The sequence below is a fragment of the Schistocerca americana genome, chromosome 2, assembly GCF_021461395.2.
Source record: "Schistocerca americana isolate TAMUIC-IGC-003095 chromosome 2, iqSchAmer2.1, whole genome shotgun sequence".
Taxonomy (NCBI): domain Eukaryota; kingdom Metazoa; phylum Arthropoda; class Insecta; order Orthoptera; family Acrididae; genus Schistocerca; species Schistocerca americana.
In genome coordinates, this window is record NC_060120.1 from 504,137,680 (window position 1) to 504,163,294 (window position 25,615).

At 38.1% G+C, this 25,615-nt stretch overlaps 1 protein-coding gene across 1 annotated transcript in view; it reads right to left on the reverse strand.

The window, feature by feature from the left end:
• Positions 1–3,253: 3,253 nt before the first annotated feature.
• Positions 3,254–25,615, reverse strand: part of LOC124594128 (NPC intracellular cholesterol transporter 1 homolog 1b-like) — a 124,718-nt gene continuing 102,356 nt past the window's right edge. Inside the window, exons 19-23 of the mRNA XM_047132485.1 lie at positions 21,936–22,210; positions 19,192–19,423; positions 12,345–12,458; positions 5,493–5,655; positions 3,254–4,000 (exon numbers count right to left, since the gene is read on the reverse strand). Coding sequence (XP_046988441.1) covers positions 3,948–4,000; positions 5,493–5,655; positions 12,345–12,458; positions 19,192–19,423; positions 21,936–22,210 — 837 coding nt within the window. The 3' untranslated portion in view covers positions 3,254–3,947. The remainder of the gene's footprint in view (positions 4,001–5,492; positions 5,656–12,344; positions 12,459–19,191; positions 19,424–21,935; positions 22,211–25,615) is intronic.

Consider the following 25,615-nt stretch of genomic DNA (forward strand, 5'->3'; position numbering starts at 1 on the left):
CAATAGTACATCATTGATATGTAGATAATGATGGTAGTGTAGTCAAATTGCATGGTACAGTTACAGTCATAAGTTAATAACAGAATAACAGACAGTTGGTGTTCACATTTGCATCATGGTGACAGGGTTGGGGAAGGGGGGGGGGAGGGGGGTTTAACAGCCTCGCAACAGGAAGGGCATGTGGCCACCCCTTAAATTAATCATACCAAATCTACTAATAACCACATCAGTCCTCTGCCAATATGGGACAAAGGCACAAGAAGTCATTCTATTTCACATATTATTAACAAAATTGGAGTATTCTGGTGGATGTATTAACATCGACATTGTACATACTGTAATCTGCCGAGCACTGTTGGCAAGCAGGGTGTGCTCAGCCCTTGCGAGGCAAACTGAGGAGCTACTTGATTGAGAATTAGCGGCTCCAGTCTTGTAAATTGACTTACGGCTGGGAGAGTGGTGTGCTGACCACATGCCCCTCCATATTTTCATCCTGTGGGCTGAGGATGACATGGTGACTGGTTGGTACCATTAGGCCTTCCAAGGCCTGTTCGGATGGAGTTTAGTTTTAGTCCATATCATAAAACTCTTATATTGTAACATGGGTGAAACTTGATATAAATTTTGAAGGCATTCACTTTATGGGAGTTTCCTGTTATCTTGGAATGTCAATGTCTACCTTATATCTGGTGTTGTGTTTTTGTTTATTGGTTTTTGGGACATGCCCATACACCTGACTCAACAGTGGAAAGTCAATTATGATGATGCTAACACAAGGACAACACAACACTTCATCCCCAAGTAGAGAAAATTTCCGACCTGGTTGGGAATCAAACATAGGCCCATTCATTTAACAATCCACATTGGTACAGTGTCGATATGGCTACTAAACATTTATTAAAAATAAAACATAGTGACTTATCAAACATGTGTGTTACTTTGGATCACAAGAGATTCTCTCTTTGGTTTCAAAGTACCTCAACTGATACTTTGCAGCTACTTAGGGGGTTGTCAGTGTTGTGTTTGTGAATTGTTTCCCTGGTGATATATTCTTTAATGTTGTTTCTGATAGAGTGGAGACAAGCAGATATACAGACTCACAATTGTTAGTATCCTAAGGATGGAGGGCATCAGTGCTCTATAGGGTCAGCTTTGCATATTGCTTCAAAAATTTTTAAAATTTTTTTTATGTTATTGATATGAGTAGGTGATGTGAGATACATGACTGAAGGGGCATGAAATATGTCACATGGAGATTATTATTACTGGCCACATCTTTCAGTTTCCACATGAGGTCTGACATTTATGAGAACTTTTTAGAAACTTGATTGACATGCTCTTCCCAATTGAGTTTGTTGTTCATATGCATCCCAAAGAGTTTGACACATTTACTTTCTATATTCTCAGACAATCCTAACTTAAGCTTTGGGTTTTGTTTGGATTACAAATAAGTTTATTGGCTGCAAACCAATTTAATGCAGAGGTAAAAGTTCCTTGCGTAATCTTATCAAGAGTTGGGATGCTGTGATGGAAAGTAAGTAAAGTTATACCATCAGCATAGCAGATTAAAATTGGTGAAACACTATGGGGGAGGTCATTGATAGTCACAATTAAAAAGAAGGGGCCTAGGACTGAGTCCTGTGAAGCACTCACAACATTTTTTACTAAGGAGGATGTCTATTTTTAATGGAGACAAACTGTCTTCTGTTGTTTAGATAGGAACAAATTACTGCTAACGTAGAGTTTTTACATGATAATACTCCAATTTGGTTAGTAATATCTTAAAAGGTATGCAATGTCACTGACATTGTCTTCTTTTTCTTGCATATTAGATCCACATTGGTACAGTGTCGATATGGCTTCTAACAGATTTGACATGTTTAAGGGGTGGCTGCATGCCCTTCCTGTTGCCAACTTGTTACCCCTCCACCCCCCCCCCCCCCTACACCCCCACCTCTCCTCCAGGATGAAAAATGTGCATCCAATCCAAATTGTCTGTGTATAGTGCTATTTATGTGGAAGTGAGCATAAGATTTATTTCTTTTTCTCTTTTTTATACTTTCCTTTCTTCACCTGCCCTAAATGTTTGGGAATCATGTAAGTGAGGTGGGTCTTCTCTTCCAGCCTGTTATTCACTTAGGAGGATGTGGAAAACTGCCTAAAAACCATCCAGGCTGGCCAACATACAAAACCTTGTTGTTAATCTGCCGGTCCCAGATTCAATCCACCATCTCCCCATCTTACAAGCAGTGCTTTAATATGCATGGCTATCTGGGCAGGTTACATAATACAAGTAACATCAGCTTTTGAAAACCGTTGAAGTCTGGTCAGTAGTGTGTAGAAGAGCTGCAGTGGTATTTTTTACCTAGCTGAAATCCATTGATTAATTGAATGTACATGAGTGATTCAAATACTTCTGAGAACATTGGCACAACAGAAACTTGTTGAGAACACTGGCACAACGAAAACTGGCTGGTAGTTTCGAAGAGTTGCTTATCAACCTTTCTGAATACAGGGATAACTTTGAGACTTTGAGTGAATCCATAAAAATTCCATATACTAAACATTTATTAAAAATAAAACATAGTGACTTATCAAATGAAGTATTCTTGTAACAACATAATTAGACATCCAGAAGCAGTCCATACTTTTGAAATTAGATAATTTAGAAACAGTTTTACAGCCTCCAAGTTCTGGACAAACTGCTTCATGTAAGGGTTGTCATACAACTCCAAGAGTAGCTTGATCTTCACATTAGTGTGATAAGCATTCTCAGTCTAATACTTGATGATGTCATCAGTTGTCCGATTGTGGTTGTGGTCCATACTGTTACATACTTCTCCAGGCAAGAAAACTGAATTTTGAATGATTGATAAAGCTGTAGAAAATTGCCGAGAATATACTAAGGAATAAGTAACAAAAACTGAAGGTATTAAATGGTGTGTATAATAAATTTGTTCAATGTCACATTTATTTATAGTTACTAGGAAATACTATCTCAAGTCTTCTTGAAGCATGCAACACTGTGCATGCATGCAGATGGCTAGCACTGCATGAGATGTACAATGGTAGAGTCTTCCAATGAAGCAGCCAATCATAATGCAGGAATATATGTAGGGAAACTGATAATTAAAGATGTGAACTTCATTAACAGGTCAAAGGCTTTTATTAGGACCTTCACTACAGTGTTGTCTTTCAGAAATTTCTTCCAACTTATTGATTTCCAATGTTCTCTCTGAGAAATAAAGAAAAGTTAATTACTATAACAATTCAGTCTTCTTACACCTCCAAGAGATGCAAGTGAAATACAGGAGCATATAGTCCTGAAGCATGCATGTAACTGTTCGTTTTTACAATAATACTTCAAGTTTTGCTATTTTTTTGTGGCATTAGCATGTGGAGCTTCTTCCAGTAGTTGTTTCTAATATCAGTGATAATGACACTAAAAGCTCTAGCTGTGATAATCACATAAAACAATTTCCACAGTGGAAATATTATTGGTTGTATAAGTTGCTCTGAAGGAACATTTGATTCTTGTGAGCATGATTATTAATGAGTATATAAATTAACAAAATAATTAATGCCAGCACATCAGATGCATTTTCATTTCAATTTTACAGATCACAGAATATACTGCATGATGGTGCTGGTCAGATCACTTAAATGAGGTTAATGAGGTAGCTGCAGCACAGTATCGTGAGGAACAAAAAACACACACACACACACACAAATGTGACACCTCGGAAACCTTCAAAAAATCTTGAAAACCTTCAAAAGTGCTACACAGATTTTATCAGTTCATTTGTTAAATGTTCTCCATCTTAGGAGTCTGGACACAGGTTATGCACATACAGATATCATATCCACAGCTGCCTCTTTATTTGTTCACTTTGCACCAGTTACATGTGGTATTTGTCGATTGATGATACCATTTCACTGGTAACTGGTTATGTAGATCTTGTAATGTCTTCGAATGTTGGATTGGTGTTCTTGTTTGGTCCTGAAACATCAAGAAGTGAAGAGACTTTATATGTTTAGCTGCTTCAGAAAAAAATCATGAACAAGCATGTTAGTGGAATAACACTTCTTCATACTATATTTCTATGTAATGTGACAGGAAGAGTGATAGAGAGAGAACACTGTCTCCATTTTAGTGTGAATGGGGGAAGATACACAGTGCATTGAATCATTTTACAGTTGCCTAATCAGTACAATTCTATTATTGTATTTGTCTTACAATGTTTTGTACTGTAAATGATATTGTTTGCAGACATGAAACATTTCTAATGTTAGCAGGACCGGTAAATTACCAATGCGTGTAGCCTACGACTAAGACACCTTATACTTGTAACCTTGAACAATACTTACTAATTCTACGTTAATGGAAAGTTCTGACAGAATATAAATAATTTAGGAGTAAAGGTAACAAATCACCTAAAGTAGAGACACTGAGTCATTGACAGGCACATAAACAAGACATAAAACATGCTAGCTTTCAGATGAATCCTTTTCAAACTAGAGTACACATACATGATTGCTGCCCCTCCTCCTTGCATCCCCCCTCAGACACACACAAACACACATGTATTTACAGCTACAGTGCACTGTCTGAACACACAAGACCAGTACTGCAGTTCTAGAGGCTGCCTGGGGTGAGTGGTTGTGTTGGATGGAGTGGAAACAAGGGGAAAGGATCTGGGGAATGGGAGGGATGATTGGGGAAGGGTGGCTGACATCTTGGAGGGAGGCAGCAGATGTACAGGGCAGGAATGCAAGAGGGAGGAGAGGCAGCTGGTGCAGGGGATAGAAGAGTGATGTGCAGGCACCGGTGTTGGTCAAGTTCTTGCAATGTATGATGATCAAGGCATGGGGAGTATGTTGGAAGATGGTTATAGAACAGAGGAAGGGGAGACTGGGAAGGAGGCTGCATGAAGTGAGAGTCATGGGGCAGGGTGTAGGCATATGTGCCTGTGTGTGTGTGTGTGTGTGTGTGTGTGTGTGTGTGTGTTTCTCTTATTTTTAATGTATTAATCATTAACTTATGTACTTTTCACATTAAGGAACTACTTGACCATACATTGTGCTCTTACAAAGTAAATAACTAACAGTTAATACAATAAATATTACTACTGTCAATGTCGTTCTTTCATTAAGAACATTGATAAGGTGCATTTAGTCACAGGTGGCATTAAATAGAGTAGTCAACTGTACATTAACAACATATCAAAGTAATCTTATTTGTCACTGAGTTTCAACACTGAGGGCCTAGTATATTTATTTCATACCTGAGGTCAGTTGATGAGCTAGTAAAATAGTTTCATAACTTCAGAATGAAGTATTTATTTGATGACAGCAAGATGATGTAGAAAAAGAATGTGAAACTTCAATTGGGCAACATAAAACAATACAAAGTTCTGCTATCCATTACTTTTTGTGACACATTGCATAAATTTTAAAACTATAAATAATAAAATTTTGAAAAAATTCCTTACCAATATAGCTAAGCAACACTGGAAGAAAAATCAGCCCATGTGTTGCTCCTATCAGCACGATTCCAAGATACATTCGGAAATAGAAGATTTGGAAGATCTCAGTCTTAGCAAAAGCCAGCACAAAAATACCAACAATTTTTGTCAGCGTAATTCCTGACAGTACCTGCAACAGATATTTGATTGATTAATAACATATTATGTTACATTTTAACACATTTTAAATGATTTCCTACAGCTATGTCTGTACTTTCAATATCAATGGTGGACTGTCAGAAGGATTATTATTAATTTCTCTTATGCAAAGTGATAAAATTCACAATGGCTCTGGAATTAAGTAAAGTGCTACTATAGCCAATTAAGACATATACCTTACATATCTGGTAAGTATTTCAGAATAAGTTATACAGGTTATATGTACAGTGTGGTTTCAGTTGCCTGAGACTGCAGTCGAGTGTATGAGTTGTGTACGTGTGTGTGTGTGTGTGTGTGTGTGTGTGTGTGTGTGTGTGTGTGTGTGTGTGTGTGTGTGTTTTTGTGCGTGCACATGTGTCTATTGATGAAGGCCAATGGCTGAAAGCTTTCATTGTGAGAGTCTTTTTGTTGTGCCTATCTGCGACTCAGCATCTCCACTGTATGGTGAGTAGCAACTTTCCTTCTCATAATACTGTAAAATTAATTCAGCTGTCAGTTTTGTGCACAACAGAACAGGCTGACTTGTTCCACATCCCAGAAGGATCTCCTTCATGATGAGATTAATGGAATATGATGATGGAAGATGGGGAAGGAATCCAGTATGCACTCTTGTAGTGCCTCGAGAATTTTGGGGTAAATTCTAAAGACACTCAGTCATCCACCATCTTGAACACTCGATATTTTAGGTATGAGTGTGGGAGAGTGGAGATGTATCTACCACGCCACCAGTTTTTGTATGTGCAGGATGGACATATATATCGGGAGAATACTGCAATCGTGGCAGTCGATCAGTGCAGAAAAGTGTTTGCCGCTTGCACAATAGGAACTGTATGTGACGTACAAGAAGCAAACATGCATTATTCTTTGATGGTGTAATGATTGTAATTGTTATGAACAAATAAAATATGAATTGATTTGAGACTCTTAATTCGGGTGTTGGACATGCCAAAAGCAAGAACTGTCTTTGAATTTCTGGTGGTTATTAAACTCACCACATTGTAAATATACTTAATTGTATCTGACAGTTAAAGATACAATTGACTTGCAAGAATTTGTATTCTTATGTGATACTTGTGGAAATGGAAATGTACCAGAAATGAATTGAAAGTATTATGAGTGTACATAGTAATTTCAAGATCAGAGAGGGAGAGGGTGAAGAACTTCTTTTTATCCCTCTAACCAGCATTATTCCTTCAGAGAAGAAGTTGTGGAGATCCATGCAGCCATGTATCCAGAGAAGAGGTTTGCCTGAATGTTTCAAGTAAGTCATTTGTAGTAAGAGAAGTGTGAAGTTCGCAATCCAGCTTTGCATCGCTTCTCTTGTCGCCAAACTCTTAGTCTCCGTGTGCATGCCAGGAGGAGTTATTCCAGATGCAGAATGGGTGCTTTTGGATGCTACAAAGAGCACAGGGTGCAGCCAACTGCAGTTGGTGGCTCATGTCATTATTAACTATGTGTGTTACTTTGGATCACAAGAGATTCTCTCTTTGGTTTCAAAGTACCTCAACTGATACTATTATAGTTGGTGGTGACTTCAATCTAACCTCAATATGTTGATGAAAATATATGTTTAAAGCCAGTGGTGCACATAAAAAGTCATCCAAAACATACTGAATGCTTTCTCCAAAAATTATTTTGAACAAAAATCAAACAATGGAAAATCCAGGATGAAATGTAACAACATTATGAGAAGGCAAGTTGCTGCTCAGCATGTACTGGAGATGCTGAGTCACAGATAGGCACAACAAAAAGACTCTCACAATTAAAGCTTTCAGCTATTAAGGCCTTTATCAACAATAGACACACATACAGGCAGCACTCCGTGGTTTCAGTTGCCTGAGACTGCAGTCGTGTGTGTGAGTTGTGTGCGTGCGTGTGTGTGTGTGTGTGTGTGTGTGTGTGTGCATTGTTGATGAAGGCCTTAATAGCTGAAAGCTTTAATTGTGAGAGTCTTTTTGTTGTGCCTATCTGTGACTCAGCATCTCCGTTATATGGTGCATTATTTTGAACAACTAGTTCAAGAACTTACTTGAAGTGTAAATGGTTGTGAAAACATATGTGGCCTGTTAGCAACAAATAATCCCTGAGCAAATAGGGAGCATCGTGATGGATACAGGTATTAGTAACCACAAGGTTGTTGTAGTGAGACTGAACACCATAACATCCAAACCCACCAAAAATAAATACAAAATATATCTATTTCAAAAAACAAAAATAAAAAAATAAAATAAAATAAAATAAAAAAATTGATGCCTTCCTAAGAGACAGGCACCATTGCTTCCGATCTGACTATTTAAGCATAGACCAGATGTGATTTGAATTCAAAAAATAGAATTGACTGCAGTTGAGAGATATATACCAAATAAATTAATAACACGTGGTACTAATCCTCCATGGTACACAAAACAGGTCAGAACATTGTTAGAGAAACAATGAAAACATAATGCCAAATTTCAAAGCATGCATAATCTCCAAGGTTGATGAAGTTCTACAGAACCTCAAAATTTAGTGTGAACTTCAATACTTCAATGCAAGATGCTTTCAACAGTTTCCACAATGAAACTCTTTATCAAAATCTGGTAGAAAATGCAGAGATATTCCAGTTGTCTGTAAAGTACACCAGTGGCAAATGCAGTCAATCCCTTCACTGTCCAATAAAAATGATCATGTTACTGATAAAAGTGCCACTGAAGCAGTCATTAAACACAGTTTTCTGAAATTCCTTCACCAGAGAAAAATAAATAAGTAATCAAGAACATCTGCCGACAAGAGTGACTTAAAAGTAGATATCCACAGTGTAGCAGAGCAGTTTAAATCAGTTATAAAGATACAGTCTCCAGTCCAGATTCGATACCAGTCCACTTTCTTTCAGTGTATGCTGAAACAATAGCTCCATACCTAGCAATAATATATAACTACTCGCTCACCTAAAAATCTGTACATAAAGACTGGAAAGTCAAACCAACACCCAAGAAAGAAAATAGAAATAATCTACAGAATTACAGACCAATACCACTAACATTTGAGAAATATTGAATTTAATTGATGAAAGGAGAAAATATAAAAATGCAGTAAATGAAGCAGGCAAAAAGGAATACAAATGTCTCAAAAATGAGATCGACAGGAAGTGCAAAATGGCTAAGCAGGGATGGCTAGAGGACAAATGTAAGGATGTAGAGGCTTATCTCACTAGGGGTAAGATAGATACTGCCTACAGGAAAATTAAAGAGACCTTTGGAGATAAGAGAACCACTTCTATGAACATCAAGAGCTCAGATGGAAACCCAGTTCTAACCAAAGAAGGGAAAGCAGAAAGGTGGAAGGAGTATATAGAGGGTCTATACAAGGGCGATGTACTTGAGGACAGTATTATGGAAATGGAAGAGGATGTAGATGAAGATGAAATGGGGGATTCGATACTGCGTGAAGAGTTTGACAGAGCACTGAAAGACCTGAGTCGAAACAAGGCTCCCGGAGTAGACAACATTCCATTGGAACTACTGACGGCCTTGGGAGAGCCAGTCCTGACAAAACTCTACCATCTGGTGAGCAAGATGTATGAAACAGGCGAAATACCCTCAGACTTCAACAAGAATATAATAATTCCAATCCCAAAGAAAGCAGATGTTGACAGATGTGAAAATTACCGAACAGTCAGTTTAATAAGCCACAGCTGCAAAATACTAACACGAATTCTTTACAGATGAATGGAAAAACTAGTAGAAGCCGACCTCGGGGAAGATCAGTTTGGATTCCGTAGAAATACTGGAACACGTGAGGCAATACTGACCTTACGACTTATCTTAGAAGAAAGATTAAGGAAAGGCAAACCAACGTTTCTAGCATTTGTAGACTTAGAGAAAGCTTTTACAATGTTGACTGGAATACTCTCTTTCAGATTCTGAAGGTGGCAGGGGTAAAATACAGTGAGCGAAAGGCTATTTACAATTTGTACAGAAACCAGATGGCAGTTATAAGAGTTGAGGGACATGAAAGGGAAGCAGTTGTTGGGAAGGGAGTAAGACAGGGTTGTAGCCTCTCCCCGATGTTATTCAATCTGTATATTGAGCAAGCAGTAAAGGAAACAAAAGAAAAATTCGGAGTAGGTATTAAAATCTATGAAGAAATAAAAACTTTGAGGGTCGCCGATGACATTGTAATTCTGTCAGAGACAGCAAAGGACTTGGAAGAGCAGTTGGACGGAATGAATAGCGTCTTGAAAGGAGGATGTAAGATGAACATCAACAAAAGCAAAACGAGGATAATGGAATGTAGTTGAATTAAGTCAGGTGATGCTGAGGGAATTAGATTAGGAAATGAGACTCTTAAAGTAGTAAAGGAGTTTTGCTATTTGGGAAGCAAAATAACTGATGATGGCCAAAGTAGAGAGGATATAAAATGTAGACTGGCAATGGCAAGGAAAGCATTTCTGAAGAAGAGAAATTTGTTAACATCGAGTATAGATTTAAGTGTCAGGAAGTCTTTTCTGAAAGTATTTGTATGGAGTGTAGCCATGTATGGAAATGAAACATGGACGATAAATAGTTTGGACAAGAAGAGAATAGAAGCTTTCGAAATGTGGTGCTACAGAAGAATGCTGAAGATTAGATGGGTAGATCACATAACTAATGAGGAAGTATTGAATAGGATTGGGGAGAAGAGAAGTTTATGGCACAACTTGACCAGAAGAAGGGATCGGTTGCTAGGACATGTTCTGAGGCATCAAGGGATCACCAATCTAGTATTGGAGGGCAGCGTGGAGGGTAAAAATCGTAGAGGGAGGCCACGAGATGAATACACTAAGCAGATTCAGAAGGATGTAGGTTGCAGTAGGTACTGGGAGATGAAGAAGCTTGCACAGGATAGAGTAGCATGGAGAGCTGCATCAAACCAGTCTCAGGACTGAAGACCACAACAACAACAACAACAACCACTAACATAAATTTGCAGTATGATTTTGAAACATACACTGAGTTCGAACATTATGAATTACCTTGAAGAAAATGATTTATTGACAAATAGCCTATTCGGATTCAGAATATATCATTCTTGTGAAACAATTAATAACTGATGATGGTCGAAGTAGAGAGGATGGACATATATATCGGGAGAATACTGCAATCGTGGCAGTCGATCTATTCACATTATGTGTCTATGCAACATAGTTATGTGACTGGGTTTGTGATTTCCTGTCAGAAAGGTCACAGTTTGTAGTAACTGAAAGAAAGTCATCAAGTAAAACAGAAGTAATATCTGACATTCCCCAGGGAAGTGTTACAGGCCCTCTGCTGTTCCTAATCTACATAAACAGTTTAGTAGACAATCTGAGCAACCCTCTTACATTGTTTGCAGGTGATGCTGTCATTTATCATCTTTTCAAGTCATCAGATGATCAAAACCAACTGCAAAACAATTTAGACAAGATATCTGTTTAGAGACTGCTTACACTATGCTTCTCTGCCAACTTCTAGAATATTGCCATGTGGTGTGGAATCTGCATTACTAGGACTGACAGAGAACATCTGAAAGGTTCAGAGAAGGGCAGCTCATTTTGTATTATCACAAAGTAGGGATGAGACTACCACAAATATGATACATGAACTGGGTTGGCAATCATTGAAACAAAAGTGTTTTTCATTGGGCAGGATTTTCTCATGGAATTTCAATCACCAACTTTCTCTTCAGAGCATGAAATTATTTTGTTGATGACCACATACATAGGGAGAAATGACCATCATCATAAAATAAGAGAAATCAGAGCTTGCACAGAGAGATTTAAATGCTCATTTTTCCCATGAACTGTAAGGGCGTAGAACAGTAGAGAAACAGCTTGGAGGTGGTTCGATGAGGCATCTAACAGAAGTTTGACTGTGAATTGCAGTGTAATCATGTAGATGTAGATGTATGGTTTGAAGAATTTCCACCAGGCCCAGAGTCCTTTATGAGGATTGGTGAGTATGGAAAATTTTCAACACCACTAGTAATGTTGATAATACCATTAAATTTTACAAAGATACAACTGAGTGGAAGCAATTTGAAATGAATTTCCCCTGTAAAATTAGCATTTAAACCTTAATTTTTTGTTTTTAATTTTAGTCTGAATGCCATCAACATTATTTCCTAGACACTAGCTTCAGTGCACTCACACTCTTAACCCAGAAAAACTCACTTTATGTGGTCTAGCCACAATTCTAAGCAGTGCATTAAACCTAGTTTTAGAAGCTCCAAGGTATTACTAGGATATAAGGGAATAAATTTTCCTTCAGTAATTATTCTTTTAGTAGCATTTTCTCCAATATATTATCAATCGTTTGGCCAAACTTATATTTTACTGTGGTTAAGTGTTTTGATTTCTGTTTGACTTATATTAGGACTACCTCCTTATCCAGCAACTGAACCACTAAATTTTCTGATTTTATTTTATTTTATATAACAACATACAGGTGAGAAACAGATTTCTGCAAGTGAAGGCATTGTAATGCTATGCAAGAACTATGACCATAAGATACTGAAATATTCTTCAAAAATGAGTAATACAAACTACTTGTACATTTAATGAAGTTTGTGGTCATGAATAATTAATCAAATGTTAAGCACACACATACAAGAATCTATTTAGTATTTAAGGGTATCAACTTCTGTGAGCCTGGTAACACTTACTGAGCTGCCAATCTTAGTAAGAGCATCTGCTGCTCGTTTATTGCTCCCTGAAAGAGTGGAAACAGTGTAAGCCCGTATAATGTGACTGCAGAATTCCACAGCTATACCAACACCCTGTGGGATAAAAAAATGTACATGTTGAGTAACAGAAATATAGCAAAATGTATGCATTTATCAACTGCCATACATCAATACTCTCAAAATGGAATAGGCACTGAGCAGCTGCTAGCACACACACACACACACACACACACACACACACACACACACACACACACACACGCAGAGAGAGAGAGAGAGAGAGAGAGAGAGAGAGAGAGAGAGAGACTTTTAGCAATTACATAAGGAGTGAGACAGTGGCTACACACAAATAAAATGGAATAAAGTCCCAGGCCATTGTCCTAAACGGGTACTGCATTTAACAGTTCTTCGACAGCTGTGCACCAGTAATACACTTGGGGATGTGCAAATTAGCAGTTCTGTAAGTTTGCAGGTCTGTAATATTAAATGTTGTACATTTAGAGAAGGCACTAATAAGACTTAGTAGAAATAACTGGTATGTCATTATAGTGTGGAATTTTTGATATTGGTTTCGTCCTGGTTAGCACTAATTAAGGGTGATTCAAACCCCCTCACAAGTTTCTCCTCTACGGTAACATTCTGATCAAGAGTGGATGGACATGCAGTGACATATAAATTCAGATCCATTTCTCCTGCATGAAACAAGTGTGACCACCATATGAACAGTAATAAACCATACCTATCACCCAGTTTTAGCCAAGAAGGTAAAAGAATAGTTTTATACAATCAGAAATGCTGACTCAGCTGCACTATTCAGATGTAATTTATTGGGGGAATAAGGGGGAGAAGTTTTCCAAGGACACACAGTTGGGAAAAAATTTAATTCTTTTCTGGAAGAAACTGGCTGATAAGGTCCATGTGCCATAGGCATTGGGGAGGAATGTCTTTGCTAGGATTGTGGATGGTGTCTACAAGCAGCTGATGATCAGTAAAGACAACAAACTCGAGATCTTCAATATTGTTGTGGAAGCATCTGGCTGCCTCATAGACCATGAGAAGTTCGTAGTTGAATGTAGACCACTTGTGTTGTGTAGACAAAAGTTTTTTGGAGAAAAAACTGAGAAGTTCAATGGAATTGCTGGTGTCCTGTTGCAAAACCGTGCCTACTGATGTATCACTCATGTTGGCAGTGATGGAGATATGGGCATTAGGTACGGGGATTGCCAGTGTGACAATGTGAGTGAGGACAAACTTGAGGACCTCGAATCTTTGGATTATGCCATCAGTTGGTAGAACTTTCCTCATTCCCAAGGTGCTTTTCCAATTAGGGTGTTGGTAAGCAGAGCCTTGATGGGGGCAGCATTAGGGAGGTGATGGTGATAGAAGTTTATAATGCCTAAGAATCTTTGCAGTTCACTGTAAACCATGGTAGAGGGAGGTTACGCATAAACTTGACAACTTGTTGGTTGGATGCCCTCAGCCAGTACAGAATAGCCTAGGAAAGCTAATTGTGACTTCTTGTGGTTGATTTTTGACACCATTGCTACATAGTGGGGCCTGGACTTGAGCCAAATGCTGTTCATGTTCCTCAGGGGTGGAGGGAAAGATCAAAATCTCATTCAAACTGCAGGTTCAACAATAAAGAAACAATAAACTACTGCCAAGTCTAAGTCACATTTTTGAATCCATATGACATGAAACAGTACTCCCAAATGGGGTAATTAACGCAGTCTTGGGGATGTCGTCCTTGAACATATGACTATGGTGGTACGCTTTGTGGCAATCAAGTACACTGAACACTTGTGCATCACTGAATATGTGGAATTGGATAATTGTCTATAATAGTGCAAGAGTTCAGAACTCTGTAGTCCCTGCACAGACAGAAAGAACCATCTTTCTTCTGGATGAGCTGCATGGGGGATGAGCAATTTTTACCTGATGAGCATATAATGCCCACATCATTTGGTTCAATGACATATTTTTGATCGCTGCATTGTTTTTTGGCTTTGAGGTGGCAAACCTTGTGTTCGAGAGGTGGGTGCACCAGTAGGAATCACTGGGGGGCAAAATGTCACTGATCTCAGAGTGCTGTGGATGTGCAGTGCCGGCGAGAGCATGGGCATAGTTGCTGGGTGTCATTGGAGTGTGGTAAGTGTGTGGTAGTGAGCTGATGTAGTGTCTGATGAGCTGGTGCCAGTTGCATGGATGGTGCATAGCTCAGCTGGTGAAGCACAGTGTTGTAAGCTCATGAGGCATTGGAAGTATAGTGCCTGGGGGCGTGAGCTCAACAAATGATGCAGTGAGTTGAGTTGCTAAAGTGGAGCACTAGGAGGGAGGAGTCCTTCGCGGGTAACAAAGGAGAACAACTGAATGAGCATATGATTAGGGAGTTGGAAGTGTGGTGGAGCAATGAGGCAGATTGCATATTTGGTGATAAACCAAAATGTTTAAGAAAGTCTATGCAAAGTACAGATTCAAGATCTGTTGCATCAAGCACATTGACATCAGACTCGGCAGCACATAAGGTTAGCTTGGTTGGAGTTGTGCTAGTGGGGGCTAACACTGTAGCAATGTCACTAGTCTCTCTGCAAGTATCAATTATGAATCTTAAGCCTGTTGTGAGACCCACCACGTACAGACAACACAACATAGAGTTGACTGCCTGGAGTGGAGGTGGTGTTCGCCAACTGTTATTTCATAAAACACTATGTGGAAGCAGTGCAAAATGGGGCACCTAAACGAGTCCATGAGTAGGGTTTGAAGTGTGGATGGAGGTCAGCGTGAGAAAGTAGTTGTGTTTGCTGCTCACACAGGAGCTTAATGACCCACAAAGTCCATAAAGTGATGTCAGGAAAGAATTCCACATCAACCAATGCCTGTGGGCAGCTCCAGAGTTCAGACGCAGTCTGAAATTCCAAGTTTTCTCCATGTATAATGTGGTGAACAACTTAGGATGGGAAGTGCACCAAATGCTCAGTTAACAAGGCTTTGGCAGCAGAATTCTTGTGGTGGGTAGGTGGGCACAGAAGTAGGTCATTGATGAGGTTCGTGTGGTCGTGCAGATTGCTGACAAGGCAGATAAAGTGTGAGTCCTCTTCCAAGATGCTGTGGAGGTCAGAGAGGTTGTTGGCCAAGATTAACCTGATCCATGGGTTGTTTTTTGAGAGGGAGGGGGGGCAGTTTAAGTAACCTGCTTGTCAGAACATGCTGAGGTGTCGAGGGTGACGAGGCACTGTGAGTGGCTATATCTTGATTGAGATGTGGGTAGTGTCCCAGAGCAGCACCCAAGTATGTCTCAGGAGAGGGGGTCAAGAAGATGGCCCCTCTTGATACTTGACCCAGTAAATATGAGAGCACGGTTGACCAATGTGTCAGGGAGGATCATGGTCATCGTATGCAGCAGTGGTGTGCTTTCTTGCAGAGTGGGACACGATGTGATGTGTAGCACCTGACTCCTCTGCCAGGAAGGGGGGGGGGGAGAGGAGAAGGGGTGGAGGCAACATTTTGCAACTCGGGGGGGTGTGGAGGAGTGGTAGGTCATCACTGGTAGTACAGCCATGATCTGATAGATGATAGTAGAAGATGCGTAGTATACAGAATCGGAGACTGTACAGCACCTTGAGTGGCATGTTGAGTGTAGAGGTTCACTGGAACTTGTGGAGTGCTGAGATTAATGTGTTTGCCTAAACACCAAAGACAATCCACTTGGTTTGTGCCTCTGTTGAACTTGGGTAGGTTAGAGAGCTCACTTGTGTAGCGTGATGAAGGAATTGTTCCTGTTCCATTTTAACAGTGGTATGAGGTATGTGGTACACCTGAGATGTGATGAGAGAACATGGAGTTTGACGAAAACAACACACTGTCACTGGAATAATGTGCAAAGTAGCAGATGCAAATAAGGAGTCACCAATGAGCTAAATTATGTCTCTTTGTTGTATGATGAAGGAATGGAAACCACCAACTCAATATATGCTGAAGACCAACTTTTCCTACAGAACTGTAGAACACACCCACAAAGTACAAATGTGAGAGAAAAACTGTACAAAGATAAAGATGGCAAAGATCATACATAAAAGAGTTTACAAATCAAAACTCAAAGGTGATGTTTTTGAGCTTGATAGTCACCACAAATTCAAACCAAAGCTGTATGAAAAGGAAGATGTAACAGTTTTCTATATGGTGTGTGTTTATAAAAAGATATCTTATAAAGCCATGTTACACAGTTAAAAAGCTCATTCATTTAACAGATATTTGCATGTTTTCCTTACAAATGAAATACCCAATTTTCTTGAAATATTGATGAGAAAATTCATTAGTGACTCAGTTATAGGTACTGAAATATCATTTTCTCAACTGCCCCCTTTGCATATGGTGGCAGCTTCATGAGAGAATAAATGTTGTGATGGGATACAAGTTTATTGTATCATATGAATTGTATAAAGAATTTGTATCTGGCAGTTGTAATGATAAAGAATGGTTTGAGGAAGCTGCATATTTTTTTGGAACTAAAGAGGCACAGAAAATGCTGTGAGGTGATGGCAGAGGAAAAAAAATGAACCACAGACAGAAGTGCTAGCACTTTGTGTACTTTCACTCAATACTGTTATATAACATTTTCTTGTGGAACAATGCAGCTGAGGTCAAAGCAATATTTACTCCACAGAAACACAGATAAAGAATATTATGTAAAGTTGATCAATGAACATTTTTCAGATGCCTCTTCAGGGACCTTGGGATTCATACATTTACGTGCCAGTACCAATGACTTTTGTGGTTAATAACAAGTGTGAATGCAGGGAGAACTTAAAATTCATGACCACAATACTAGAAGTAAAATCAGTTTCCATAATGCCTATGCATCACTGTCTAGGGTTCAGAACAGAGTTTTTTACTCTGGTGCCAATGGTTGCCAGTTGACATCAGGCAAGATATCGAAAATCCCCATATATTCAGAACTAAAATAAAAAAAATAGCTCATTAGCCATTGCTGCAGTTTATCAGGATATCTTGGCTTAGTGATGTACTTTCTCAATAACTTTAATGTTTATGTTAAACAGCTATACTGACAGCTGATAGTGATCTGTGTAAAATTATATACAGTGGAACCTCACAGCAAGCATAATTAATTCCAGAATCTTGCTCATAGTGCAAGGCACTCATTAAGCAAAACAATTTATCCCATATAAATTAATGTAAAGTATGGTAATGCATTCCAAGCAGAAAAAGCACTAAAAGTTTTATGTTATTCATGCCACTAATTCAAAGAAAACTGTACATACAGTATTGTGCACTATATTCATAATATATAACTAATTCTTTTTTACTAGTAAGCTGTCTATAGTCATCTGTTTCTGCTGATGTTTCAATACTTGGCAAAAATGCAACACAGCATTATTGTCAAATAAATTGGTAGTGCGTGTAACCACTGATTTATTGGGATGATGATTTTCATTGTAGGAGGGAGGGGAACCATTTTCTTGCAAAATTTTGTCATTGGAGTAAACAGGAGGTTGGTCCATCATAATTAAAGCCAAGATATTTGGCTTTTCTTTTTTCAATGCAATTAAAAAAAAGTCTGCCCATTTCTGTAGGATAGTCCAAAGTTTTGCTGTTGTAGTCATACTACAGGATTTGCTGCCTAATAATACATTTATCCACATCACTAGTTAAATATTTACTGTGTGGATTTTGCTTCTTCTGCTGAATTCTGCTCTGTTAGGCATTGTGTCCCTCCTATCATAATCTGCACACCTTTGATTTACATAACTTTTGTTTGTAAACATTTGCTTGCACTTTCTGTTGCCTTCTCTGTCAGTGCACTGTCACATCTTTCAGCTTCTTGATCTCATAAAATTAATGACATTAAAAGCAAGCCTGCGTGCAATGACAATTACTACCACCACTTTCTCTGAAGTAAAAACATGGGCTACTTTGAACTGGAATGTAGCTGTACCTACTCATATAATTACTTTGGTTCCCACTACAGCCAGGTCAACAATTCACTTTGCTGAGTAATGTATTGTGCATATCTTTACCAATTGTTTACTAGGTTTAATGTTTGCATTATGCTGATATTAAGTACATAACTAATCATCAAATATGAACTTCCCAATGATCTTGGAATTATTTCAATTGAATGTCAGTCAATTTATTCTTTAATAATGTTTGTAAATGACAATGAAAATTGGTTCTAGATAATTTATGAGGCAACCAAAGCCTCTATTCATACAGTAAATAGATAATTATTTAGTTTGATGAAATCATAGGTTGTTACTAATACAGAAACAGTAATTTGATGAAACTATTTCTCCAAAGTTGTGTTTTTCAGATTTGTCTCTCATCCCTGAAGAATTTTCTTAATATTAGGGTTGATATACTATGGTGAGAAAGGGAATGATAAAATGAAATTTGGTGCTGATGTATCAGTGGATGATCTGAAAGTTTTTCCAGCTATCATAATGTTAATTACAATAAAAATACAATTCACTCAAATTAGAACTATGCAACAGAACTGAACTTTTATCATAAATTATACTATAAATACCTTTAATACACAGTATGAAGATTCCACATTAATATTTATTTAATAGTTCATTATGAACTGGCTTTCGGCTTCTTAGGCCATCGTCACATAACTGACCTGATGATGGCCTAAGAAGCCAAAAGACGGTTCATAACAAACTATCAAATAAATATTATTGTGGAACATTAATACTGTGTATTCACAGTATTAATATGTCTATATTTCTTCAAGAAATGACAGAATGTCCCATAAAAATTATAATACTAGTTAAAATTAACAAATGAGTTTATTCATTATACTTACAACAACAAGATTTACAAGGGAGACTGCATTTAGTGGTACATCCCACCATACCATGAAAGCAGCGAGGTTAGTCACAATCATGGTAACCATAATGAGTATGATGACAGATGAGAATATGTTAAAGCCCATGAGAATAAATGACACTATGAACACTGCCGATAAAGAGTAGCCAACAGAGTTTATTGTATCTCCTGTAATTGTGAGATACTGCTCATAAAACACATAGAAGACACTGAAAAAAATAAAAAAAAGAATGTAACAGTTAAAATATATGTTCTACTGAATACAAGCTAATGCACAAAAAAGTTAATATGCATATCAAATAATTGATCTCAAATGACTCCCCTGTTGAAAACTGATTTGTGCGGTACATTCTTTCAATATGCTTCAGTCCTTCTTTCCAATGCACTTTATACTAGTAATTCATAAATATGTGAGAAGAAATTGAAAATAGTTAAAAACTTGAATATTCATTACTGCAAAACAAAATAAAAAGAAAAATACATGTCTAGTCAAAATAAACACTAGTTTTAGAAACTACAGTACATCCAAGCGACAAAGCGACAACAATTTCAAATATCATTTCAAACAATAGAAAATCCAGGATGGAATGTAACATTATTATGGAAAGGATAGTTGCTACTCACCATATAGAGGAGATGATGAGTCGCAGATAGATGCAACAAAAAGATTGTCACAAAATAAGCTTTCAGCCAACAAGGCTTTTGTCAAAAATAAATCACACACACACACACACACACACACACACACACACACACACACACACACAAACAAACAAACATAACTCACACACACATGGCCACAGTCTCTGGCAGCTGAAGCCAGACTACGAGCAGAAGCAGCATGATGTTAGAGGCAAATGGTTGGGGGGTAAGGAGGAGGCTGGGTCAGAGAGGGTGAGGGATAGCAGGGTAGGGGTGGGGGACAGTGAAGGGCTGCTGGGGGGCATGCGAGGACAAGGTGCAGAGAGGGTAGGGCAGCTAGGTGTAGTTGGGAGGCAGAGGGCGGAGGAGAGGGGGGTTGGCAGAAAAGGAGAGAAGTAAAAAGATTGGTTGCGTTGGTGGGATTTGGGCTGTGTGCTGGAATGGGAACAGGGAAGCGGCTAGATGGGCTTAATTCAGAAAAGCTGGTGTAGATGGGAAGGATCCATATGGTACAGGCTTTGTAGCAGTCACTGAAGTGAAGACTGTCATGTTGGGCAGCTTGCTCAGCAACAGGGTGGTTCAGTTGTTTCTTGGTCTCCAGTCCGCATGTGTGTGTGTGTGTGTGTGTGTGTGTGTGTGTGTGTGTGTGTGTGTGTGTGTGTGTGTGTGTGTATGTGTGTGTGTGTTGTCTATTTTTGACAAAGATCTTGTTGACCGAAAGCTTATTTTGTGGCAGTCTTTTTTGTTGTGCCTATCTGTGACTCAGCATCTCCACCATCTAATATCATTTCACTTGTTTATTCATTCCAAAAGTCTTTGGTTGCGGGACTTATTATTTTATTATAATAAATGGCATTTGCATGCACATGGAGATACCATTCTGCAAGTCAGTATAATATTATACTCTATATCTAAAAAGAAAGATGATGAAACTTACCAAACAAAAGCGCTGGCAGGTCGATAGACACACAAACAAACACAAACATACACACAAAATTCTAGCTTTCGCAACCAATGGTTGCCTCGTCAGGAAAGAGGGAAGGAGAAGGAAAGACAAAAGGATATGGGTTTTAAGGGAGAGGGTAAGGAGTCATTCCAATCCCGGGAGCGGAAAGACTTACCTTAGGGGGAAAAAAGGACAGGTATACACTCGCACACACACACATATCCATCCACACATACACAGACACAAGCAGACATTTGTAAAGGCAAAGATTTTGGGCCAAAATCTTTGCCTTTACAAATGTCTGCTTGTGTCTGTGTATGTGTGGATGGATATGTGTGTGTGTGCGAGTGTATACCTGTCCTTTTTTCCCCCTAAGGTAAGTCTTTCCGCTCCCGGGATTGGAATGACTCCTTACCCTCTCCCTTAAAACCCATATCCTTTTGTCTTTCCTTCTCCTTCCCTCTTTCCTGACGAGGCAACCATTGGTTGCGAAAGCTAGAATTTTGTGTGTATGTTTGTGTTTGTTTGTGTGTCTATCGACCTGCCAGCGCTTTTGTTTGGTAAGTTTCATCATCTTTCTTTTTAGATATATTTTTCCCATGTGGAATGTTTCCCTCTATTATATTCATAATATTATACTCTCATTGATAAGCCAAGAAATTTATTTCCTTACAGTTATAAATGCAAAAGTCTTTCCTTTTCTTTCATTCAACTTACTTTAATTTTGTACTTGGATGTACTTCTAGCAAAGATATCATTAATAACAAATTTGTGAAGCAAAACAAAATTTCTTTTTTCCCATGTTTTCCATACTTATTTTGGCTCTATTACACTCTTTCACAAGTGTGTATTGCATATATTTGTGATAATGCAGAACTAGTACAAACAACAACAGAAATACACTTTTGCAAAAAATTACAAAATCTAGATCAAAAGTATATGTCTTAAAAAAGTACACTTCTTTATAACAGGAATTTGCCAGAAGAATTGCAGGTTAAGCCAGAATCCTCTAACAAACTTATTCTTAATAAAATATGGATGTAAATAATTAGCATAAAAAAGTAACCTGAATGCTATAATATTGTTAATACATTTAACTAAACATAGATAGATATAATGAAAGTTTATTTTACCTGTATGGAAACACTTCAACATTTGAAACATTTGATATATACGTGTCATTGTCAACTTCAAACCAATTAGTCGAATCTGTATCATTTCCTGTAGTTACATTCACAGTGGGTCTTAGATAACTCTGTAGCATTGTAGTAATACTACTAGCTATTTCTCTTGCTGATCTCAGAGCATTTGTGTACTCCTCAGAAGTTCTCAGAACAGTGTGATAAGTCATGAAGTAACTGTCCATGGCAATTGCCAGACCATCTTTATTCAAAACATAATTCAAGCCCTGTAACAAAAGTATATTTTATTACTGAGTGTAAAACATTACATGCAACATTATTCCTAATATAACAACCACATGAACCATACATGTGTATCAAAAATGAGATGATCACTGTCCTTACCCAATTGATCAGTGTAATATTAACATTTAAAGTTAAAAAAGGTACTTACATAAATTTTTAAGTTGTGTTGCATATCTGCACATACACATTTAAAAACTAAAATATTTAGTGATATGTCTTCTGAGACTACTAATTTTAAAATCATTTATTAGTCAACATAAATTAAGAGGAAGGGTTATTTAATCAAACAGTCTGCTCTTTATACCAATTTCAGTTTGTCTAGTCATCACATTTTATAAAATATAGCAGAATGTTCCCCCTCAAACTTCCAGGAGTTCTTTTTCTCTTTGTCTAAGGCCCCTTCTTAGTTTTAAAATTTTATTTTTGTTATAAATGAGCTAATGCGCACGTTGTGGATACCAAGGCTTGTATTGTGGTCTCAGCTGTCAGTACATTTTGAAATTTATAATATGATTATTACACTATAATGTCCAATAATAATAATAATAATACTAATAATATCAATAACAACAAAAAATGAATGAAATGATGCAGTATTTATTTTAAACTGGGTCTTTAAAGTTTTTCTTTTACTATCCCAAATGATCAGAAGTCTTCTCTATCATGAGCATTCACTTACTGCGGATTTTGTGTCTATTTCCACATCCAGATGACATGTTAAACACAGTCAAGTGAATAACAGCTAATAACAAAAACAGTCACTGAAGAGTTAATGTTTCCTTAACTGTTTGCTTTATCAGGACAAAAAGATAGGCAATCCCCGCACAGTTCATGAGTGAGTGAGATTGATTATGACATTTATTTAATTCAGGAATATAAATAACAATTCACTTAATAGTAGAGACATTAAGTAGTTGACAGGCATGATTAGATTGGGTGAGAAGTTTTTGTTGGATGGGGAAGAGGAGAAAAGAGATGGGGAGTAGGAGGGAGGATAGGGGAAGAAGGGTGGCTATTGGCTCAGAGGGAGGCAGCAGGTGAATGAGATAGGATAGCAGGAGGATGAGGCAGCAGGTGCACAGGGTTGGAATGTGACATGCAAGCATTGATACTGATGTGCAGCACACAGTGTAGTGATGTGGGGAATTAAATTGGGAGGAAGTTCAGAGGGTCAATAGAGATTGAGGCCATGAGAATTATGGGAATGATATGTTGCCAGAACAGCTTCCATCCATGTAGTTAATATAAGCTAGTGACCTGCAGGGATGGGGGATGGGGGAAAGGGGGGGGGGGGGGGAGGGATACAGATGGCACAGAAGCATCCATTGAAATCAAACATGTTGTGCTCAGCTGTGTATTCCGTCACTTGGCCATAGTTTGGCAGTGGCCATACATTTGGGTGGACAGTTGGTTGTTGGTCATGCCCACATAAAACATTGTGTATAAATTACTCAGAGTTGGAATGTGACATGCCTGCTTTCACAGATGGCCATGCCTATGATGGATAGAATATGCCTATGATGGTACAGGAGTAGGATGTGCTGAGTGAGTAAGTCAGACAGGTCTTGCACCTGGGTTTTCTTCAGGAGTATGACCCATATGGCAAGGGATTTGAAGTGGATGTGGCATAGGGATGAGTCAGAATATTATGTAGATTGGTTGGGTGAATACCATTTTGGGAAGGGTGGGAAGGATTGTCAGTAATATTTCCTTCGGTTCTGGGCACAATCATAGATAGTGGAAACCCTGATAAAGGAAATGATTCAACTGTTCCAGTCCAGCATGATATTGGGTGATGGGAGTGCTCCTTTGCAGATGGTTGTTTGGAATGAAGGGAGGATTAGGGGTGTGTGGGGATGTGGTGCAGGAATAGTCTGAATTTGGAGTCTGCCACCCACCCCCAACCGTACAAGCTTTTCTGAACTACTTAGATGGGAGTTATCCTTGCAACACACCCTTTGTTCCCATAATCCTCTTAGTCTCAGTCTCCATTAACCCCTTGTATCAACATGCTCTTCCCTACATTGTCCCTATCCTCTGTTCTGTAACTTCCTCCAAATCCACTGCCCACACCATCATCATGGTATACTGTATGAATTCACTGGCTCCATTTCCCACCCGTGTGGCTTGTCCTCCCCATGTACCTTGCAACAATCTTAGGGTGATACTCTCTTATTTAAACTGAATCTATTGATACCTCTCTCCACATGAATATCCCCACATCACTTTTGGTCGAACTTTTGTGATTCTCAGTTTTTACTCGGGACTGGGGAGCTTGGCATTTTAACATATTTCTGCACTTGTAACAATTTCTTTACCTTTTTGAGACTAAATTATCAGAATATGAGGACACAAAAATTTCAAAAATTAATCATCCTGAAACTTTTGTGCAAGTTTTAAATAAAACTAAATAAAATCATCAATTGAGATAAATTTAATTTTGCATCACACATTGATACACAAGTTTTATTTTTAGTGTATACTGTGAATAACACAGTAAATATTTATATCTTTTAAATACTTCGACATACATCTTTGCTGTATTAATGTCATTGATTATGAGACCATGCCAGAGCAGTATATGCAGTAAAATGCTAGAGAGTCAGTCATGTTATAGACATACAGGTGAAAGTTGCTGCGTCATGTAACTGATGAAGTCTGGGAAAGAAATGTGATATTTGTGAATCTTTTATTTATGAATCATTGGATATGTGTACATGGCTTTTAGTGAAAACATAATATTAAATTTAAAAAAAAGCCAAGAGTAAAAGCTGTGTTCCAGTCTTATGTTAAAGAGGGGGCTCAGCCAGGATCTGAAAATCAGAAACTGAAATGCTAATGATTTTTGCATTTTATCAGCAGCATATGAAATTTCTAAAATATATACAATGTAGTGGGAGATGACTATAGAAGACTGACATACATGGAATATGAAGTATTCTGAAAAAACTAGGAGGAACTGGACCATATTGTCGAAAACAGTTGGTGAAATGGACTACAGGCAGAAAGATAAGAGACTTTAAACATTAATTTTTTGGAGAAATTTAATCACCATGATGAATACTGAGGTGAAAAAACTCTCTATAATCGTGGGGTTGCTTGTGATGCATTAGATGAGCTGGTGGATAATCTGGAAGAACTAAAGCAGTGGTTGTCAGAACTGCGGCCCAAGGGCCACATGCAGCCTGAATCAAATGTTCATACAGCCCTTGGATCTCAGCTGTATTTAACAATAATATGAGTTTAGCAGCTAATATTTGAATCAAAAACATTAACTGATGTTAAGAGCATGTTAAGAATGCAGTTTTCCTGGCCAGTAACAAACAAAACTATTTACAGAGGTAGCGATATTTTAGTTTGTGTTTAATTTTAGTTGACATGCGTGA